Source organism: Lutjanus erythropterus, chromosome 14 (assembly GCF_056507025.1).
Source record: "Lutjanus erythropterus isolate fLutEry1 chromosome 14, fLutEry1.hap2, whole genome shotgun sequence".
NCBI classification, from domain to species: domain Eukaryota; kingdom Metazoa; phylum Chordata; class Actinopteri; order Lutjaniformes; family Lutjanidae; genus Lutjanus; species Lutjanus erythropterus.
In genome coordinates this window covers 32,223,103-32,245,487 of record NC_139330.1, presented here as the reverse complement: position 1 = coordinate 32,245,487, position 22,385 = coordinate 32,223,103, and the positions used below count along the sequence as shown (strand labels likewise).

Genomic DNA, 22,385 nt, shown 5'->3' with positions numbered 1-22,385 from the left:
ACCGACATAGTTGGCAGTGTGTGAATTAGTGCCATAAAGTGTAATGTTATGATCGTACCTGGATCAACCCAAGTTACATGATATTAGAACAGGTTTTCAGGGCCCTTATTACAAGTCAGTGTACCATCAGGATTTTTATTTTCAAGTAAAATAGTGACATAATGTTAAAGTTTGTCAGTTTCATTTGATTTATTTTATGAGAATATGCAAAATGATAATAAGCTAGTTGCCAAGATTCAATAAAAATTACTAAAAATGCTTTATTGAACATTCAAACACATGATTAAACATAGTCCTCTGTAGGGTCTCGAATAATCATCAGCATTCTGTTTGAATTGTTTGAAGCAATTTTACTGGCGTAAGGGAAAAGTTGCTAAATATGTCTTCTGTCATGTAAAAATCAAGGTAGAGAATCAGTTAATTAACAGCTTACTACTGCTGTGAGAGCCATCGTCATCTCTCCAAGTACCACAGTGAAATATAGACATGACTTAAATTAGGGAAGTGCTGACACTTTAAGGCGTCACACTAATACAGGTGTATACACACACACACAACACAGCCACCATTACAACAGATGATTTCCATGTAGACCAAATCAACACCTCTGATAGGTGTGAACGTGTTGCACAACGCCATATTTTCAGAAAATCTACTGGGAGTTACAGTGCTGTTGACGTTGGGACTTTTATATCATGGGGTCCTGACCTCTAATTAAATTGTCATGAATGTTCTCACCACAGAGGCCTGAGTCCAACGAGTCAGGTTGCTTTGTTTAGAAATGACTCCAGGGAGGTTGGATGACAGCCATGTCATATTTTGTATATATGTATTTATATTTTGTGAATTGCAATTCAATTTTAGTTTTTTAATTGTTATTTTTCACAGAGAAAATTCATCAAGACAACATTTCACCTGGATCTTATGTCCAAACACTTTCTGAAGCTGCAAGAAGACGCTGATCCCTGCAGTTTCTTGTAAATGAGGTCCTGTTGGCACAAACACAGCTCAGAATATGTTTATGGAATATAAAATGAAAAGAAAAATGGGGCAAAAGTACAAATGATATGCTTGCTGTTGGCCACCTGGTCATTCAGAGTAATTAAGCCAGAAACACACCACTTCAAAAGAATCAACCAGTTTTCAGTGCATTTTTTTCTCTCTTTTTTTGTATTGATTTCTGGGATTGTCCAGGACTGATCAGAGATCAGATGTGGGGGTGTTAAATGGGACCTGGGTGCACACCTCAGAGCGTGTAGTGATCCTCCAGTGACCCTTTCTGGGGCTGTAAATTATGCAACATTTGGTCTATGCAACAAAAGCAAATGTTTAAATTTTGAATACAAACAAAGCACTTAAAACATTTTTTAAAGACATGGACATGTTGAACAAGAGAACACTTTTTCACTAAAATAATCACCTGCTTTTAGGTTTTACATGCAGGTAAATGTGTCAGCATGTTTCATGGTTTTACAGCCACAGCTTTTAGATAAAATGTATTAATTCTGAAAAAAGCAGCTGATTCTGAGATGCCCTTGGAGATGAAGCTGCTGACACAGCTCCACTGTCCTTAGATTCCCATTTTCAGGAGGTCTTGACTTCTCTTTCAACTTGTCAGTGTGTGATTTCTTTGCGTGCACAAAACCCTGCAGTCTCATGCCCTTATGGACATTACCTCTGCTAATTAGGAAAGGAACATGGCATTCACTATTATAAGAACACAGACACGAAAAGTGCTGTAGTTTAAGAACACCTTTATGAATCTGGTGTAGAATTTTCTTAAGAACAAATGTTAGAATAAACTTGGGAAGATATTGGTGAATGAGGCCCCGTCTACATAAGTTATAATGCTGGAAGACTATAAATATGTGTGCTAAAATTGAATAATAGAGCACAAGTGCAATATTGATGGCAGAATATACCAGACTATTACATAATTGAATTATTGTTGCAGAAAATATTATTGCACAAAATTCTTTTACTTTTCAGTCAGAAGCTGCACTGTGATCATGAGAAGACAAGCTGCTTATTTTTTTAGTCATGCATCTTTACATAAACCTGCATGTAACTGCATTTTGCAACGCCAGCGTGTTTACATTTTGTCTGTGAAAATGGTGTATGGTATAACACATGGGTGTTTTCTTTGGTTAACACAGCTCCAGTCCACACCATTTTTTATATAATAAAAAAAGTGATTGAAATAAGAAATTCCAGTCGTAAATCTCATGGTTAAGGAGTAAAAACAGATGGTTCTAATTCATTAAATCTGCTCATGGTGAGAACGTGTCACTCTCTGTCAGAGGAGATGGAGGAGAGTTGGAGAGGAGGGACAGTGAGACAGTTGAAAAGTCCCCTCAGGACACATTTTTAATCTATCCTCACTGTGTGCATAGATTTATGCACTGATAGAGCAGGTGTTTCATTTCAAGGAGAATTTCAGAAATCTAATGGATAGTGTTTGTAGGTTTAAATTCTTTAACTGTCCCATTTTTTATTCATACTTAAATTTGCTGAAATATCCACAGGGATATTTTTCAGCAGCAGAGAAGGATTCACATGTTACGTGGGTGGTTCTAGGTTCACTGGTTCTGTAGACCAACTGCACAAAAAACCTTCAGAGTAATGTTTAGCTCTACAAGGGCCCTTGATTTCCACCCCATTCAGTTATCTGGAGTTTTCTAACTGCAATCCCGTCGGGAATGTAGAAACAGATAAGAGGTTCAGTCAGGATTGTTTTTTATTTCCTCATCTCTACCTGTCTCTGTCTGACTCATGCAGACACACAGATAGAAAGACAAACACATGCACACACGGACGGCCCAGTTCCCACCTACACACACATTCAAACACACCCTGACAACAAGCGTCTTTTGTGTACATGCAGAAGCAGTGGGGTGAGAAATTATAGTCTCTTCAGGGGGCTTGCACAAGTCATGGGAAATGTGATTTATATCAAATCAGCCTTTTTTGCTAAGAGATCAGGTTTCTTTTTATTGCAGCTTGTTTCTGTGTTGTCAGCAAGTGTGATGCGTGATGTGCTTTCTCCTCCGCCCATTTCACTCATTCACTCTCTCTCTGCTTTATGATTCCCCTGCTCCATACACCCTTCACCTCCAGTTGCTCTCTCTCTCATTCTCACAGAATTGAGTTCACTTCCTCTGGGCTCTTTAATATTGTGTCTGCAGACCACTTGGATGAGTCAAATACTTATTTTACAATAACTATCTGCATGTTTCGTGATAGGCCTGACTGAATGGGTGGATGGATGGTGCAGTGAGAACCATATCGATGTAGATTAGGTTTTCTTATGTGTATTTTCTGTTTGATTAAATATGGGATGAAGCCAGGGTGGATCTAGCCTCTAAAAGATGCCTTGCCACCCCAGTTCTAATTTGAAATATATATATGAAAAGGTGGGCTGGACAGAACTTTGCTGAAGACTGAAACTCTGAAGTCCAAGTGCAAGTGAATGCAGCAAGAGATTACACTCTAATGCATATAATTTAATGATCTCTTCTGGTCACATTGTAGGTGGTGGGCTTATGTTCAACAAAAATGTTTGAAGCTTTCAAAATAAAATATTGTTTTCATTTATTCACCTTTAGATATATCCAATGTCATACTCACATGCCACAATAACATAATGTTAAAATGTCTTCATCTGGGGGCTTTTTCATGCAAATATTGATGTTGTTTATTATATTTCTCTGGATCTGCCCCTTAAAAACATCATGGCCCTCCTTATGTTTTGTCAGGTGTAGTTTACTGCAGAAGTGGGACCAAGTCATTTTTTGGCAAAATAAGTCAAGTCTTTGTGCAACTTCAAACATCCACATTATACCAGTTTACTGGCTCCATAGATGTCTTCAAATTACTTGTTTTGTCTAAAGAACAGTCTTAAACCTCTGAACAACTGAACACAAGATGATATAGAAAAGGTAAAAGCAGCAAATTTGTGAAGCAGGAAGTAGATTCTAAATAAATTATAAATCCAAACAAAATTTAGATAAATTATTTCGTAACTGGTTTCTTGTGTGAGGCTCAGTGATTTTTATTTTAAGTGATTAAACACTAAATGACAACATACTTATGAATATTATCTTCCATTTCATCCATATTTTGCCAACAAATCCCCCTAAATCTCACACACTGAACTACAATTTGGGCTTTAAGATCCTGGTTTGATAGTAAAAGTTGAGAGAAGACTAAGTTTCCCTGTTTAGTCCTATGTGTGAAGCTTTGCTCTTCAGCAAACCTCAAAACCAAAACAACTCTGGAAGAGCCTTTAACTCGAATTCTCCATCTCCGGCTCAGTCTTTTCTTTCTGTCTATTGGCTTTTCTCAAGTGCCATTGGCAAAATCTGTGTGAGTGCATGAATGCACATTTCTCCTAGCTGTGTCCTTTGTATGCCTTTGTTGACTGCCTGTTAAATCAATATTGTATGAACAGCAGGGTGACCTGAGCCTGCGCTAACACACCTGTGATTTGTCTATTATCTCAAGCCTAAAAGCCCCTTTTTGTTAAGACTCAGTTATCTCCCAAACCCTTACAGTCCAGTCTGAAAAGGTTTATTTTCTTTGTGACGGGTCAATGTAATTTCAAGTAATAGATTGAAATTGTATTTTGTTATTCTTCTGTCAGTGTCTGTTTTTCAAGTTGAAGAACGTCAATTCGACTTTGAGCCCGCTGACATTTAAATGCCCCACTGAGCAACCTCATTTTTCTGCTGCTCTGTGTGTGTGTGTGTGTGTGTTCAAAAATCTACATATTTAAAGCAGCGGTTTTGTCTCCTACCTTATTTTTGTTCTGTGTAAGCGATCAAATCAGGCACTCTTCCCAGGCGGAGGAGGAGAGGTTGTTTTCCTCTCATTATCTGTCGGTGCCTTGGCTTTACCTTGACCTGAGCGCACCACTGTTTTATTACAGGGCCTGTCTCTGTGCCAATTGGAAAGAATAAGAACAAAGCACAAAGTCAATTCAGCTGGAGAGGGACACGGGGAAGAGTGGCCTTGTGAGGATATGAACGCATACACACCATACACAAGGGTATGGAGAACGTTCCTGTTTGTCTCTGCCATTAGTCACTCCATGCAGAAGTGATTTAGTGTCTAAATTACAGGCTCGGCTCCGTGTGAATCATCCGGCTACATCATGCTCTGCTTTTACATAACAGAACGATTAAAAACATTACACTCACCCGATTTCTGTTTCTCTAATCAAAAGCCGACTACTTATCATAGCTGCCAAAAGCCAAATTTCACCTAATGCGGCTCAAAATGTTCCAGAAGTTTTCCAGACAGCCTTCTGCTTTTGCCAAAGTCAATTTAATTTTGTTTGATTACATCTCAAAGCTCATTACCATATTACAGTAGCATATTTTCCTTTCCCTGGTGTACTACCAATATCATATTTTGACATTTGGCCTTCAGTACAGGGACATTTTAGTTCCCTTGTCATAACATGGCTGCTGTGTAGTTTCTCTATCTTATTCATGTGTGATTGTGGCTTTATCTTGACAGTCATCTTGATTAAAAAGACAACCAAAGGTCCACAACCCCACTGGCAAGCCTTAGTAGTAACATTTTTCATGCTGGTGCCACTACTAATACCTTAGCTTCTATAGCAATTCCTGAATGATACTTTTTAAAACAGAGCTAAAAGAGGGAGGGAATAGTGGACTAATATTCACTATGGCAGTTTTAAGACAGACTTGGGAAAAAAATGAACTTCACCCTTAAATGGGCCTAAATAGGCACCTCAGTTTCCTAACAAAGGTGATTAGTACATTTTCAGGTGGTGACCTTTTGTTGCCAATAAACATTTGTTTTCTGCTGTTTCTTTCTAAACAGTTTTGAAAGAAAATCCAAAGTGCACAAGTAATTATGCTTTTTACAGTTGGATCAGGTAAATGTACATAAAATGTAGTCTTACCCAAGAGCAGGGAAACAAGAAAAAAGCATTTCGATGAAGAACTAAACACCTGTTAGTTCAGAGTGTGAATGACTCAGAGCCACAAGATGCTCTGTGTTTCTCAGAAAATTAGTGGTTTGTCCTTTTCTTACTCTTTCCTCTGTCTTCTCATGACACTCCTGTCTGTCTCTCTCTCTCTAACTCTCCATCTCTGCTTTCTCAACCTTTGTCAGTACCTTCCCTCTCTCCTCCACCTTCCCCCACAGACTCTTTTTTTCTTCCCCTTCCCTTCTCCCACACTCTTTGTCTGCATGCATTCTCTTAGCTGGCGTATGGATAAGCGCAACGTTAAAGGATTATTGCGTTTTTATACAGTATGCAGGTCTTAGTGCTGGATGCTGAGTAGTCGAGGATTACTGTCTCGCTCAAGCAGCGGTTGCACAAAATTGTCTTTAATAAACTGATGGGTTCTGAAAACTGTAATCATGAGTCCACACTGAAAAGAGATTCTGCTTTGAGATGTGTTAACCCTTACATTAAGAAATACATATTTTTCCCCTGGCCTGTAGTGCTGTTGATCATCTACTTTCTTTCTCGCAGAAAGTCTAGTTCCAGTAGATTCTAAAGTTGTTCTGGTAGATTGTACTGCAGAAAGAAAGTAGTTCCTACAACAAGGTCTGTAGATTATTTGAAGGAACCATGATGCTTTCTAGAAGAAGGCACTGGTTTTGAATTTTTTAAATATATGTTTTGGTCCCTTGACCACAAGCCGAGTGCCATTTAGTTCCATTATATTGGAGAGAAGGCAGACGTCTCTACAGCTGATATTGCCCAGACTCTGCAACTTGCAACGAAAAAATCTAGATATAATCTGGTATAAATGTGTTAAATGTGTGATAAAACCTCCCTTCAATCTTTGTATTCCTTTTCTTTGCAGCATGCAAGTGTAACAGCCATGCCAATGTGTGCCATGTCAACACGGGGAAGTGCTTCTGCACCACTAAAGGCATCAAGGGAGACCAGTGTCAACTGTGAGTATACCATCATGTAACTGCAGTATGAGTCAACACCCACACTACCCCCATGTTGCAGGCCCTCAATCAAGAGCAGGTCCAATTAATTCATACAAAACACTTAACATCTACTGGTCATTGAACAAAATATTTTTGAAAACAAGGAGCATACACTGCATGAAGCTGGCAGCATGATGATGTCCAAATATGGCCACTCAGCCAGAAGATGCTTCAGCATGACACTGAATGCCATTAAGTAGTGCTTTTTGGGTTCCTCTGTGAAAACTGAAGTAAAAAAACATACAGAGAGGCTCAAGAATTTTGGGAGACCACAACAGTTCACCCCAAAATCAAAAGTTACAGGGCTGCAACAAATGGTTATTTTATTTGTTGATAATGTTGATCAGTGATTCCAAAAAGCCCAGGATGATGTCTTCTTTTGTCCACAACCCAAAGATATTTAGTTTGGTGGCACTGAGGAATGAAGAAACTGGAAAGCATTTACATTTAAGAAGCTGAAATCAGAGACTGATTAATTGATCATCAAAATTGTTTGCAATTAATTTAATAATTGATTTGTAATGGATTAAGGGATTAATCATCACAGCTCCATTACATTTATCATTTGTCCTCTGGCCTGCAGTGCTGTTAGTCCATTCAGGTTGTTTTGGTGTGAGTTACTTGGTTTTGGAGATTTCAGCTACTTTGTTTCTACTGTAGAAAGACAATCGTTCCTACATGAAACTCACAACAAGGTCTCTTGAAAATCTTCAGTAATGGTGTCATGATTTCTGGAAACATACGTTGATGTTGAGGGTTTTTTTTTATGCTTTTGAGCACCACAAGCCGACTGCCATCTAGTTCCATCATATTCAAGATAAGACAGACATCTGTATGACAGATTAAAGCACTACAGGCTCCGGGGAGAAATCTGTATTTTTGATATTGTGGAGAACTGTCACTTCAAGTTTTGGGTTAATTTGAATTTGGGTTTATGGAAATAGGATTTAGCTCTAAAATCAATTTTTGGTTGTTGGGAAAATGGAAACAACCCTGATGAACAAATGTGTGTGTCTGGATACAGCGTGTGTGTGTGTTTTCCCCTGACTGTGCCAGATTTGACCGCTGCAGCACTACAATATCCTAAATGGCTTGGCGAACCAACACAGCATGGAGACAGACTGAAAATTGCTGCATCAATAAATCTAGCAGGCGAGGCTAGAAACAGAGTACATACTGTGTGTGTGTGTGTGTGTGTGTGTGTGTGTGTGTGTGTGTGTGCGCACACTTGCGGACCTATCTAACAGTGGACTTCCATTGTTACTCACCAACAGGGGACTTGATGGCCAACAGGGGACAATTTTTAAGTCCCCTCTTGGTCATGCCTTAAATCACAATAAAATCATCTCTAAAACCCTCTGGTGATTTTTTTTTTAACTTTTGCCAAGAAGGGACTTGAAAGTGTGTGAGTGTTTAAGTGTATACTCAGCAGTGCCTCTGCTGGCTGTAGCAGGGATTTTAATGATTCAGTCACACACGTCACTTTTTAACACTCCCCATAGTGTGAATGGCCTGCAGCCTCAGAGAGTCTAACAGTATGTAAGTCATCTATTAAACAGACAACTTGGTGAAGAAACTAGTCCCCTGAAACATGATTTTTTACATTATGTTTTTGTAACAAAATATAAAGGCTAAGCTTTAGTGGAAGTTTCAAGCTCAACACTATTAAAATAAAGGGCTACCCAAAAGGCAGCACAGTATTTATGAATCTTAATAGGATGAAAAAAAATACAATTATGTATAAAATGACCAGCAGTAATCCTTAAATTTCACTTTTAATTAATAATTAAAAACTGATTTGACATCACACTTTAACTAGTCCTGTGAAGTTTAGTCCAAAAATACTCACCTGACGGGTTTTCACAGGCACTTCATTCACTTTCATTTAGTATTTTATTTTAGTACATAATTCAATACAACAAGGAATTTATGCTAGTTTGCAAAGTTTACAGTATTGACAAGATCAGAGGTCCTCACCACTTAGTTAAATGATAAAAACTCTGAGATAAGTGGCATGTAACAAACTGTGTAAATATAAATGTTAATATAAACATAAACATACATGTCGTTGTGGACGGTTAGGGTTTCCATGCAAATGCACACAGATGCTGCATTTTCTGTTCATCCAGTATCTGTTGATCACATAAGCACAAACCAAAAAATCAGACTTACAGTCAGTTGTTCTGTGTTAATATCAATATGGTATAGTTTAAATGCAAGACAGGTGACTTTTGGCTGTGTTACTTACTATTTTAATTTTGCTATTTGGGTTGATGTGATCATCATTTATGAATCTTCCAAGTCTTTCTGTATTTTTAGTGCCATCAACACTGCATAGGGAAACAGATTTGTTACAGATTAGAGATATTATTAAACATGGCTGAAATATCTGCAAGATTCAATCAATTGTTCTTACCAGAAAGTCTGCCCCTGAAAGGAGTAGAAATACAAAAATGCTGCATCTACATCCAAGTGCTCTTTGAACATGTCCTCTCCTTCCGAGCCGGTGATGTGTCTGCCAACATACTCAAGCAAGAATTCTCCTGGCTCAATGTTTTCGTTGGCAAATACTCCATAACCTGATGATCAGATTGATTATGAATAAATACAGATTATGAAACTCATTATTTAAAATGCTCCCTGCTTAACATGACTCTCTTACTGAGAGCTTTATGAGAAGATCAATGTCATTCTCATATCCATGCACATGTTTTAAATTAGGCACAGCAGCCATCCAGTGTAGTTTCACTTTGTTACTTTGTAGCCTGCTGGCTTTGTATTTAGCATACAAGTATGAATGGCAATTATCTTCACATCTAACCCATGACAAAAAAGCAAATAGATGTATTTACCACAATGTCAAACTATGCTCTTAACAGAATAGTTAAGATTGTCTGACCTATTTAAAGTGTGGTTGTATGAGGTACTTATCCATATCAATAGCTGGAGGTCCCCATGACTCCAGTTTGGTGAAGCAGCAAAGTAACACTGTAGGAAGCTAAGCAACGTGCTGCTGTTGACAGGGTCAGCAGCAACATATTTTAGCTTGCAAAAAAGCAATATCAGTTCAAGGGTATGCTATATTTATTTCCACCATTTTGACATCAGAGAGCCTTTTCTGAACAAAAAAAAAACAACAGTTATATAAGACAAATATCACTCTGTCCAAAGCCACCAGTGTCCTTGGACAAAAACTGAACTTTATCAACTTTATCTCACAGAACATGGGAGTTCTTGGTCTACCGTTGCCTCTATCGCTTAGTTTTGTTGTGTTATTGTGTGGCTTTGGTATATTAATGGGTTAGCTTGATTTCTCTGTCACACAATAACAGCAGTAGACCAGCAACTTCTGGGTTCTGCAAGGTATAACTGCCAGTTTTACCAAAGGTCGAGTGAGCGAGAGCAATATTTGGGTAATATAACATTGGTTACAGAAAAGGCTACCTGGCAGCAAGGTAAAACGGTGAAAATATTCTAAATACATGTACATTTACAATGTACATTTATCTGATATCTTTTTTTTTTAAGTTGGATAAAATAAATTTTGCTGCTGACCCCGTCCACAGCAGTACATTGCTTAGGTACTGACTGTGGATTAATACCATATAAATCCCACTTCAAAATATCCAAACTATACTAGCATACAGTATAATAATGAGACAAAATTAAACAAACTCAAGTTTCTTGAAACTTTCTACCAACATACAATATTGAAATGAGAATCTAACAACATACCTTTCTCCTCATTGATGAATTTCTTCTCAAATGTGTCTTTATCCTTCCCAGATGCAACGAATTGCAAGGCTTCCTCTTCGGGAGAAATCCTTCTGGGTCTCATTTTTCTGTGAAATTTTTAACTTTATATTATACACAGTACATTGCCTTTGCCTATAACAAGCTGTTTTCAAATGATCTCTTATACAATACATGATGAAAAGTATAACTTGGATGACTTTGTGAAAGGATATGAAGCAATAAGTACTTTTACAACCACCAAAAGACTGACTTTACAGATTCATAAAGAGGGAATTTGTAAAAAAAAAAAAAACATTGAAACTTACCTCTTGTGTAACTCGTGAATTATATAAAAAGTTGATAGAAGATAGAGATAGAAGATATGTATAGATGAATGGTAAGAGTGGTAGACAGAGCAGAGTCATTTAGATAGAAGTTTGATGAAAGAAGATGTATGATAAAAGAGTGAAAGAGCCAAGTAATCTGTCCAAAAAACTGCAAAGTGGTCAACACTTTCAAAAGGCACCAAAGACTGTTATGAACCTTTACTGAGAAACCCAGAATATATTTATACATTCCTGACCAACTACCTGGACAATGATTGGTTCTTAGGACAAGTGATCGATTCCTAACTACTGCTGGCATAGTAATGCAAATGTCCACCTGTTGATTGAGACACAAATGTGTAAATCATTTCGGGTGTTTTCAGACACAAATGTGAATGAGATATTGTAGCAACAACTTGCAGTAATCCCCCTAATGGATGTGTATGGTGCATCAGAACATATCAGGCATGATGCTTAAAGCTATTGTTATAGCTGAACCTGAAAATCTTAGTTCACACTCACTGATGGAATGAAACATTAATGATAGAAATGACAGTGACTTAGTGCAATTACTAATGATATATATTGTTTTCATCTTACTGTGTAATGTAATATCAAGGATAGGAAAATATTGTTGCAATCTATAAAAGAAAAATACATTTAATTTTCTTAATTCCAGAGTCATTTGTGTCATTTAACATGTTCAGAAATGGACATTAAAATATACAGTGTCCTGATGGAGTTAACCATAAGCCATGCTCAGAACCAACACAACAGGATGCAGACCTTGAAATAGGGTTTCATGTGTAGAATCTTTTATTATTATTACACACTGCCAGACATAATTATATGCATATATTGCATGCAAATGCATGTAATGCATGTAAAAGGTGTAGCACCAGAACAACACATTGGAGAGCTTGCATGAAGCGTAAAGCACACATATTGTTGTTTTGTCATGGCTGTTTTTGTTCTCATTTGCATTTTGTTACCCAAAGCTTTGAGAAAAAATTGTTCTGTACTGTAAAAATTGTTTTCTAATTATTCATGATTAATTGATTATGTTGTACATGTTAAGTGTATTTTTAATGTTGTAAATATTTAATTAACATGTATATGTAATATACTTTACAAAAATCTAAACCCCATGGCGTGACTAGCATCCAACATGTCCTTTTCTCTGACATCATTACATGAAGGCTATGAAACCTACAGACAGCTAGGTATCAAACACTTATACTTTAATATCTGATAATGTGGAGTTTGTTCATAAAAATGATCTACATTATGTTTCAGACCTACATCCGTAAGAACCTTTTGATAATGTCTACACAGTGGACCTGTGTCATTCTGTTCCAACAAAAAAGGAACTTCAGTCAGTCTGTACAATGTATCTTTTGGTTTCAGAACAAAATCCTACACATAATGCCCCTTTTAAAGGTCGACATCCAGTCTTTGACACACAAATCTTCGTTGGTTCTGTGTGTGTGTGTGTGTCAGTGGAACATACAAGAACATAGTACAGTAGGATGAGACAAGACAACTGAAGCAATCAGACAAACAGTTTATTCTCTTTGTCTAACTGTGTCAGGATGTTTCATATATCATTGTTTGTAATTCTGACAGAATGTGTTTATAAGCGTTAGGGTTGGTTAGCTGAATGCGTGTATGTTACTGTTATATGATGGTACAGTTATTAATGTGTTTATTTAGAGTCAGGTGTGTTTGCACAGTGCATTTTGTTGAAGTTTGTGCCTCAATGTAGACAGCAGTGTTGAAGTTCACTGTATCACAGCTAATTACACATATATGTTTGTTAATGTGTTTGATTTGTTGTTTTATTGCATTTTAGGTAGTCACTGTATTTACATGTAGGGCTGCAACTAATGATTATTTTCATAGTCAATTAATCAGGTGATTATTTTCTCAATTAATTGATTAATAATTGTTTGTTTAAAATGTCAGAAAATGGTGAAAAATGTTGATCAGCATTCGAAAGAATTTGACTTTTTTAATTAAGAAAATACTCAAACCTATTTATCATTTGTCTAAATAGTTGGCAGTCCATTTAACAACTGATTATTAATAATTGATTTATTGTTGCAGTGCCGTTTCCATGCACAAAATATTCTGGATGCCATTTGCCATTATTCTGACTAGGACAATATTCCCAGTAAGCTGTTTACATGGCTGATGAAAATGACTTTCCCACTAATATTCCCATTACCATGCAGCCGTGCGTACTTTAATTATTGAAAAGTGGAATGTCTGGAGCCACTTGAGTCATCTTGCGTCTTGGCATCATAATAATTTTTCAGAGTTTTTCATCTTTGGCGTAGTGTTTGACCATACAACCACATACTTCCTCTTTCATTCATTCAACCACCCTCTTGCAAAGGTCAGCATTGCAACATGCGCATATACAAAAAGCTGTTGATATGCCGGTCTTTCATAGTTTTTCAAAGTGGTGTGTCTCTCCCTCTGACCAGAACTGTGGGCTTTTTTTTTTGTACATGCATCTCTACCACAGCCTTGGAAGCTATTGGATAGTTGGCTGTAGTTTCTTAAACCTGAGTGATATTGCCATAGTCAACACATCTTAATCAGAAAATGCTACATCCAGAATAAAGCCTCATTCAGAATGTCCAAACAGAATATACTGTTTACATGACCTGTATCAATATAATAGTAGAAAATCAGTGTGCTTGTAAAAGTAGTCATTGAAACTGATTTGAATAGTGTGAGTCACAAGTAGCTTGCAGATTTAAAATATTGTAACCATACTAACCATCTGTTCAAAGCCCTGCACACATGCACTCATACACACATGCAACATCTTGAATCACACTTGCTACTAATTATGTAAATTTTCTGACCTTAACTTGAACTCTGACTTCCATTTATTTCCTTATGCTAACCTTAACATAACCTTTGAGTGATCCCATACTTGAACTCAGCTCCTGACTGTGCCAGCCAACCATTCCTGAACTCTCAGCTCTCCATATGTTTGTTGTCAGTTTTAATTAATGTGTTGCACAGGGAGTGTTCCTTTAAAACACTGTGAACACTGATTCATTGGAGAAATTGAACTTACTTGTGCAATAAACAGGAAAAAAAAAGTTTTAGACAAAAACATGTTTGCACCCATATGTGGTCCAAATCTGAATGCAACACTTGTGTTTTCATTTTCATTTTTCATGAGTTGAAGTAAAAGATGTTTATTTCTCTCAAATTGTGTTCACAGATTTGTTAAGTGTGCTCATAACCTTTGCCATGATAATCCATCCACCTGACAGGTGTGGCTTATAAAGATGCTCATTAAACAGCATGATTATTGAACAGTTGTGACTTGGACTGGTCGCAATAAAAGGCCATGCGAAAATGTGCACTTTGGTGTTAAAAAACAAATTTTATTAGGCACCGAACTATGAGCTTTTTCATGAGTATTAGCCAATCAGAGGAAGAGTAAGGCAGTTCATAATTCCTCCACTCCTGTCAGTGTGTTTCTTACAGTGGATGGTGGGCGGCACACCCCCCTCCCCGGTTTGGAGGGGCAGCAGGGGTACCGGTGTTGGAAGCTAAGCAATGTAGTGCTGTGGAGAGGGGTGGACAGGGTCAGCGGCAAAATGTATACAAATAAATCAGTTTATGTATGCGTTATATGTAGAATCTTTTCAACACTTAAAAAAAGTATCTACACTCTAATTAACATAATAGAGGCATACAAAAAGTTATTCTGACCCAGAATAGATATATCACAGCACTATTGTCAGAGAAGCGAGTATTTTAACTGAAACTTGGATGACATATTGTTATAATTTCATAATCTCTTACAGTAAGTATATTACATTTTCTAAAAAACTTCTGTGTTGACTAAAAAGGATGCTGGCAAGAAGGATTTGTGATCACTACTGATTGGTTTTGGCAAAATAACTCCTCCTTAACAGAAAACAGCCAACATGAACATATGTCAGACTGAATAATGAAGTGAAACACAAGGGCAATTTAGTGTGATTATCATGCTGCTAACATATTGGCAAATCTGGAACAGGACCCAGCTGCAGCTGAGTATGAGCGAACGCTGAATTGGCCATACAGCCCGAGCACTCCTGTTCACTTGGCGTCTGTGTCAGTGCTTTGAGTGTAATGTTTCTTTTCAGTGCACACCAATAATTCATTATTCTGCCGGAGTCTCCACAGAGGCCGAGAGCAGACACGGTGTGTTTGTGTGTGATCACTTGTGCATCCCTAAGCCACTGTGCTGCAGTCGCTTTCACCTTTGATTTGCTCTCTCTCCCCCTAAATGTCTCTCTGTCACAGCACTGTTTGTTTTGCTTGAGTCACTCCAAAATGGCGTGCCAAGCGAAGGGCCGTTTGTTTGTCGTTTTGATTATGAACGAGCAATTTCCCTCTGGGGGCGGATGGTGGGCGCCCTCAGGTTTACAGCAGGTGTGTGGATGCGCATTTGTGTGTGTGAGAAATATTGTATGTTCTGTGCAGAGTCACAAACACTCAGAGTCAGAAATAATGAGGCCATTAGGTAGAGCAGGTGTTTTTGTCAGCCCGTACTCGCCAGAAAAATGGCCGTATAGGTCATCTGTGCAAGCAGCTTATTATGACCTTTATTTTAAAAATGCTTGGTGGTGACCTCTAGTGGCTGTAGTAATTATTAGGGCTGTGATGATGCACTTTCTCCTGATACTATCATGGTGCTGATTAAATATTAATTTTGTTTGTTCTTTTAAGACTAGACCATGAGAATAAGTTTTACACTTTTAGACTGTGTGTCATGAGTTCTCAAAAACAATGCACAATACATGTCAATCAGTCTGAGTTTTATTTCAGCAGCATTATTGCTATACTGCATATAAAACTGTAAATTAAATAGTTTTTGAAGTAAACTTTAGTTGTTCCAGCTTATCAGACTAGTGTCATTAGAAAATAATTAATAAAATAAGATGTTAGAGTAAATGAACAGAGTCCCTGAAAACTGCACACAGCACCATGCAAGCATTTCAGTTAACATCAGTCATGACTGCATGTATAAGTGGTAAATTTAATGTACAATAGAATGAATAAAAATAATATACTTTTTAACATGCAGTGCTACAGCAAGCTGTTCCTGCTCGTCAAGTAGTGAACAACAAATAATATATAAATATATGTGCTGCCCTGTCTTTGCACGCAATGTCTTTTCCAATCAGTGCCTGTGTTTTGAGTCTGAGTAGCTGAGTCTTCATTACCAGGTGTTAAAAATACATTTAGGTCAGTACCATGACAGTACCATGAAAAACTAGATACCTAGCTTTGCTGATATGATTTTTTAAAAAAATATATTGCTCTTATCATTTCGTCTTATCTTTTTCTACAATTGATTTTATCACTTGTTCTCTTGTGTTCCCCAGCAACAGGTTTTCTTTTCATCAAAGAGAAATGAATATATTTTGTCACATTGCTGCATTTCCTTATTATCACAAGGAGATATTTGAAAATATGGAAGAGCATTAGGGCAAAGCATAAGGGAAAAAATGAGAAGGGGAACATTTTTATTTAATTTTGCATTTTAAGAATAAAGTCAAATTGTTTAGAATAAAATTGAACTTTCAATATTAGTGCCAGACACAAGAAAAAATCATTTAGAGGAGGAAGATTGTTTTCTTTATTTTTCCTGTTGAGGATAAAGTCATCATACAATTTTGTCTTCATTCTTGACATGGTATTTTAACTTTATTCTCAACATTTCAACTTTGTTCTCAAAATGCAAAATAAAAAAAGACTTCCTCCTCAAAACTAGAACAGCCAGGATGGTCATTTTGACCCCTTTCATATGTATATATGCTATAACTTTAAATTCAAAAATATAATGCTGCTGGTACCTGACATTTCCTAAAAGTGTCTGTATTTTCATTTAAAATGTTTCTTTTTAAAAAAGACATATAAATTACACAAAAGGCACAGAAAATGTGATCATCAATAGCAGCAGTAGCTGTCAAAATTAATTTCTCTGGACCAAAGCGTTGGACAGCCTATAAAAATGATGCTTACAGCAAATCATATCATATCTAAAGCAGTGCAGTGCACACTGTGTCTGATTGCATCATGTGTTTACAGGGCCAGTGTGAAGGTGTGAACGGTAAACAGCTGTTCCACAGACAGGTAGCTCAGAGCGTGAAGGTGGCAGGTCAAGATTGCTGGGATCTGGTCTATACCGGAGCTCCACGAGCTCACCAGATGTTCCCCTGCTGCTTAAGTGTGGTTTTTGTTTTCATTACAACATTTATGAATAATCTGTATAAAATAAATAACCTGTGTGGACTATTATGTTATTTTTACTGCATGAGCGTGACGTAGTCTGTGCACTCGTTCACATCCACTCTACTGAAATCTCCACTTTATTTCTCCTTGTTTATCGTCGCATTGTCTGACTGATTGTTTGATTGTGTTGATTTAGCTTTAATTGGCCTCCTCTCCAAATGTAGAGAACTCCACTAATTGACTGCTAATTTGCATCTTTTACTTACTTGACTGTGGGGAGAGAGTCTGTTTGGGCTAATGAATGTTTGTCATTTTGAATGTTGCAAAACAGGGTTTGATACAGGGTGTAGTTTCCTGTTTTGCTAACCATACTCAGTGATTTTTGCACCTAGAAAAATCAGTTCAAAACACCACTACACCTCTACAATAAAAGACGCACAGACACAAGCAGGACCAACATCATCGTGACCTTTAATCTCCAATTTGTTTATCCTTGCAGAGGTTTACAGGAAGAGCAAGCAGAGAAAAATACCTGTCACTTGTGTGTGTGTGTGTGTGTGTGTGTGTGTGTGTGTGTGTGTGTGTGTGTGTGTGTGTGTGTCTTTGCCTGTGTAGCTGAGTCAGAGTGTATTCTAAGTGATGAGGCTGTCCAGTCCTGTGTGGCCCCTTATCTTGTCCCCATTAGGCTGTTGTAAGCAGCTTAAGTGTCCGTCCCCTTTTTGTTGGAGCTCTGCGTCCAGTGTCCCCCCAAGAGAGAAAATAGCTCATCCTTGCCCCCCCACTTCTTAGCCTCCTGCAGCTCTGCTTATCCTTCTTCTCTGTGGCTTTTCATGTTGGATTTAACACAAAACATAAATGTGAAAACCTATTTGGCCAGTATCAGCCTCAGGACACGACCAGGCATTACCAGAGGACAGCTAACACACTAGCTATATGACAAGCTTTGTTTCTGCTTTGGTCATTTTGCTTTTTCAGCCATAATTTGTGTATTTGTGTTAGTGTTTTATAGTTAGAATGTAACCTACATTACCAGATTAAAGAAAATTCCAAGCCTTGCAATTGAAAAACTTGAAGATTTTGTCAGCTCCCGTGGACAAAATCAATGGTGTTTCCACTGTAATAACCATAAAATATAACATCAAAAATATAATTATTTAAAGAAAAATCTCCTCCTGCTAGTTTTTAACTGGATAATGTGCGTCTCTCTGTAACGTTACCTGGGAAAATGTATACACAGGCTCATTTTAGTGTATTTCACATTGCTCTAGCTAGTTGTCCATGTTGTCTCCCTGGACTGTAGTGCTGTTTATCTTTATAGATAGTTTTGTTGAGATATCGGCCGTTGAGGGGTCTGCCTTCTCTCCAGTATAATGAGAGTAAATGACACTTGGATTGTGGTACTCAAAGCACCAAAAAAATGTTTTTTTTCCTCAATTATAAACGTCTACGCCTTCTACAAGATTATTAATGGTTTGTTATGATTCATAAACCGACACTGACTCATTCAGAGAAAATTTGGCATTATTTTAAAGTCTAATTAACATGAAACAGACATACACCTTTACTGGATCCAGCTGTTTATGGCAGCCAGATTAAAGACATTAAATATAGACTGATCATGTGGTAACAACTGTCCTGCCAAAAGGACAGGAGTTAAAATATGTATTTTTAAAAGCTATATTTATTAGTCTCATGACTCAAAAGCAACATCCTTATGAAGAACGAGAACAATATATCTTTATGAATCTGATCACTTAACTTCCTTACTGCCAAAAACATCTTTGCTGAAATTCCTGCCAAGAAAAGAAGGAAGACAAAGAAAGGAAGAAAGAAGTAGAGGAGGGAAGAAGTAAGGCAGGAAGAAAAGAAGGAATGTAAAGGAGGAAAGAGAAAGGAAGGAAAAGTGAAAAGAAGGAAGGAAGGAAAGAATGGAGGAAAGAAGGTAGAAAGGAAAGAAATGAGGAAGGAAGAAAGAAAAGAAGAAAGAAGGAAAGGCAAGAAAAAAACCAAAGGAAAGAACTAAAGAAAGAAAGGTGGAGTGCCCTTCAGAAGTGGAGAAGAGAAGCTTAAGAGAGGATGAAAGAGGCTTATTGAACGAACAGTTTGGAATCCAGAGCAGAGACTTGGAGAGAGCGCAGCCTCATCTCAAGAGGACTCAGTGACTTTAAAAGCTTTGGAGTCGCTTCCAGCAGGCCGCCACAGAGGAGCACGTAGAGGCCTGAGCCTGTTTCTCCACAAGAAGATTTAGATTTATTGTGATAAATGTGATGTCATAAATTGGCCCAGACCCACAAAGGAGCCAAATATGATCTAAAAATTATACGTCTATCAAACATTTTTTTCGCTAAACATTTGCATACACACACACACACACACACACACACACACACACACACACACATACACACACACACACACACACACACACACACACACACACACACACACACACACACACACACACAGGAGGTTTGTCTACTGATTCTGAGGGCTGATAAGGATTCAGTGCTGTAATATAAGCCTGGACCCTTCTCGCTGTGCTTTCTTACATTACAACTCTGTTGAGTACATTTACTATTGTAAGTCTAACATTCATGATTCCCTGATGTGGAACCGCATCTTTATGTCTTCCTTCTGTCCGTCCTTCCTCCTTTTTACCTCCTTTCCCACCTTCAGTCCTTGCTTCCTTCTTTCCTTCTTTTTCTTCCTTTCTGTCTTCATGTCTTTCCTTCTTCCTCCAAAACCTGCTGCAATCTTTTGTTGTTCTTTGCAACTGGTGACCTAAACAGGAGGAAATAGTGCATTGCAGCAGTGCATCAATACACATTTGGTGCTCTAGTGAGTATTTGGGGCAGCAGGACTGTATTTGTATTATTGTGTGTCTTCATGGTAATGAAAGTGTAACATTGTGGCTCATTGATGTGTTTCTAACAGTTTTGGAGCCACAGTGGAGCTCTATGGCACAGAGGTAAAAGATGTATCAGAAACTGATTCAGAGATGGTTCTTTTGGCCTTCTAATAGGATTTTACCAGGAAACCACTACAAACCTCTCTCACTTCCTTTTGACACTCTATTTACTATAGATGAAGACATTTCTGTGTTCACTTTCTCTGTTTCTAAATAAATATGTTGCCTAGCAGATGCCAGAAATAAATGTTTTGCTGAACAGCAAGTCTTTTATCTGCCATTGTTTTCATACGCAGTAAGTAATTCTGTATCAAAGCCGTAAGACTCACTGAATGCTGCCAGATGAAATAAAATAAGCCCATCCAGCTTCTGGAAAAGGACCATTGTGTAATTTTCAGCAGAAATCTCAGTGTACTGGAACACATCGGTCCAAGCATCAAGTGGTCTCTTAAACTGATTCACACGCTACTATTAGAGCAAAAGTACCACAGTGCTTCTTTAGTTGTTTTATTGTCATTCTAAACTCCTGATTCAGGGTGGAAGCTCCGCGAGGCCGCTGTGGTTTAAGGCCTCGTCCTTGGCCGGGGGTTTATAGAATGAAATATTCAGCATCCGGCGCTGCTCTATGACCTGCTGCTGCACTACAAGAGAATTCACAAATATTCTGGCTGTAAACCTCACCTGCCCTCTTGTTCTCGTTCACTCGTTCCTCTTTTTTTTCTCCCCTCCGTCATTCTTTTCTTGGTTGTGCTTTTTATGCTCTCCGTGTTCTCTCCTCAACCTGCCTTGATTTGTCTTCCCGAATCCTCCCGTCCTTCCTCCGTTACACTGTGAAACGGTCTCTGGACTGCGCTTTCGATGATTTATTGTCCCTATTTAGCAAAGCTTGTCAAATACCTGCATATGGGTTTGATAAACAGCATGTTTTCTTTTCTCTACATGGCCGTGATACAGAATTTCATCGAGCTGTTGCAATGTCAACAAACACCCTTTTTGTTTTCCTTTTTAAACTGTCCCAGATGAATGTCATTTAGAGCCACTCACACACATAAAAAGTAAGATTTATGCCCCTTCATCACAGTAATGCAAATGCTCTTTAAATACATGTTAAAAGCATTATAATAACACTCACATTTGCTCCTGTTATCCCAATTTTTAACATTTCGTGTCCACTCAGCTGACAGTGGAAGTTTAAAACCTTTCACTTTTGTTCTCTACTGCCAGGCAATAATTTTCTTATCTTTGGTCTGAACTGCTTCAGGTACACGTCATCCATCTTGACACTTTAATGGCCTAAAAAGCATGGACATCACTTCTTGATAACTCAAAAAAAAATCCCTGATATTTTCCTTTAATTACTTTTGCTGAGTGTTTAAATGTACATTGTCTTTAAAAGCTGTAATGTTCTTGGACCACTGGCCCCTGTGAAACCGGTGCAATCCCATTATGTATTTTAAAAAAATTCATTAGATTTCTACTATAAAAATCAATTGGTTTTTTCACCTAATTGTGTTGCGGCGGAGCTTACTGGTCGTAAGGGACTCTCCCTTAACCTAAAGGTCACAACTTTCAACCACTGCCAATTACTGTCCATCAACAAATGTCCATCTTTTTCAAAGACCATCAACCTTTATTTGGCCACAGTAACAGAGGATTGACTTACACATCTAAATGAAATACAAATGAACAGCTGAGTAGATTCTTGTTTGAAGAATGACTGACAGGGCGTGATATATATATATATATATATATATATATATATATATATATTTTTTTTTTTTTTTTTCCCCCAACATGCTATTCTTTAAAATAACAGAAAAATGTCCATAATGACAGTGATTGTTGTATTTCCACTGCGATGTCTTGCTCTTATGTCTGAAGTATGTTAATAGTTTTTCTTTTGCATTGATCAGTGTCAATCCAGAGAGAAAAATAAACATCTGAATGAATGAGATGAATACAAAGGATTTCACAAAAAGCTTCCACAAATGTTCAACAAGAATATTGCATTAGAAATCTGTCTCATTCAGTATTCACCCACTGAATGGTTCCTCCTCAGTGTAGCTAAATACACTGTTTTTCTGTCATGCTGTTGCATTTTTGTGTAGCTTCAAAGCTCCAACGTAGGTCTTGTATAATGCAGTATGCTGACATTATACTGTTATTGATTGATTGAT

At 37.6% G+C, this 22,385-nt stretch overlaps 1 protein-coding gene across 2 annotated transcripts in view; it reads left to right on the top strand.

Moving 5' to 3' along the window:
- The window catches only part of atrnl1a (attractin-like 1a), a 406,244-nt gene that overhangs the window by 155,864 nt on the left and 227,995 nt on the right, over window positions 1-22,385 (top strand). For both annotated transcript variants that reach the window (XM_084735770.1, XM_084735769.1), the window contains one exon: window positions 6,849-6,942. In XM_084735770.1, the coding sequence (XP_084591896.1) occupies window positions 6,849-6,942 (94 nt within the window). The remainder of the gene's footprint in view (window positions 1-6,848; window positions 6,943-22,385) is intronic.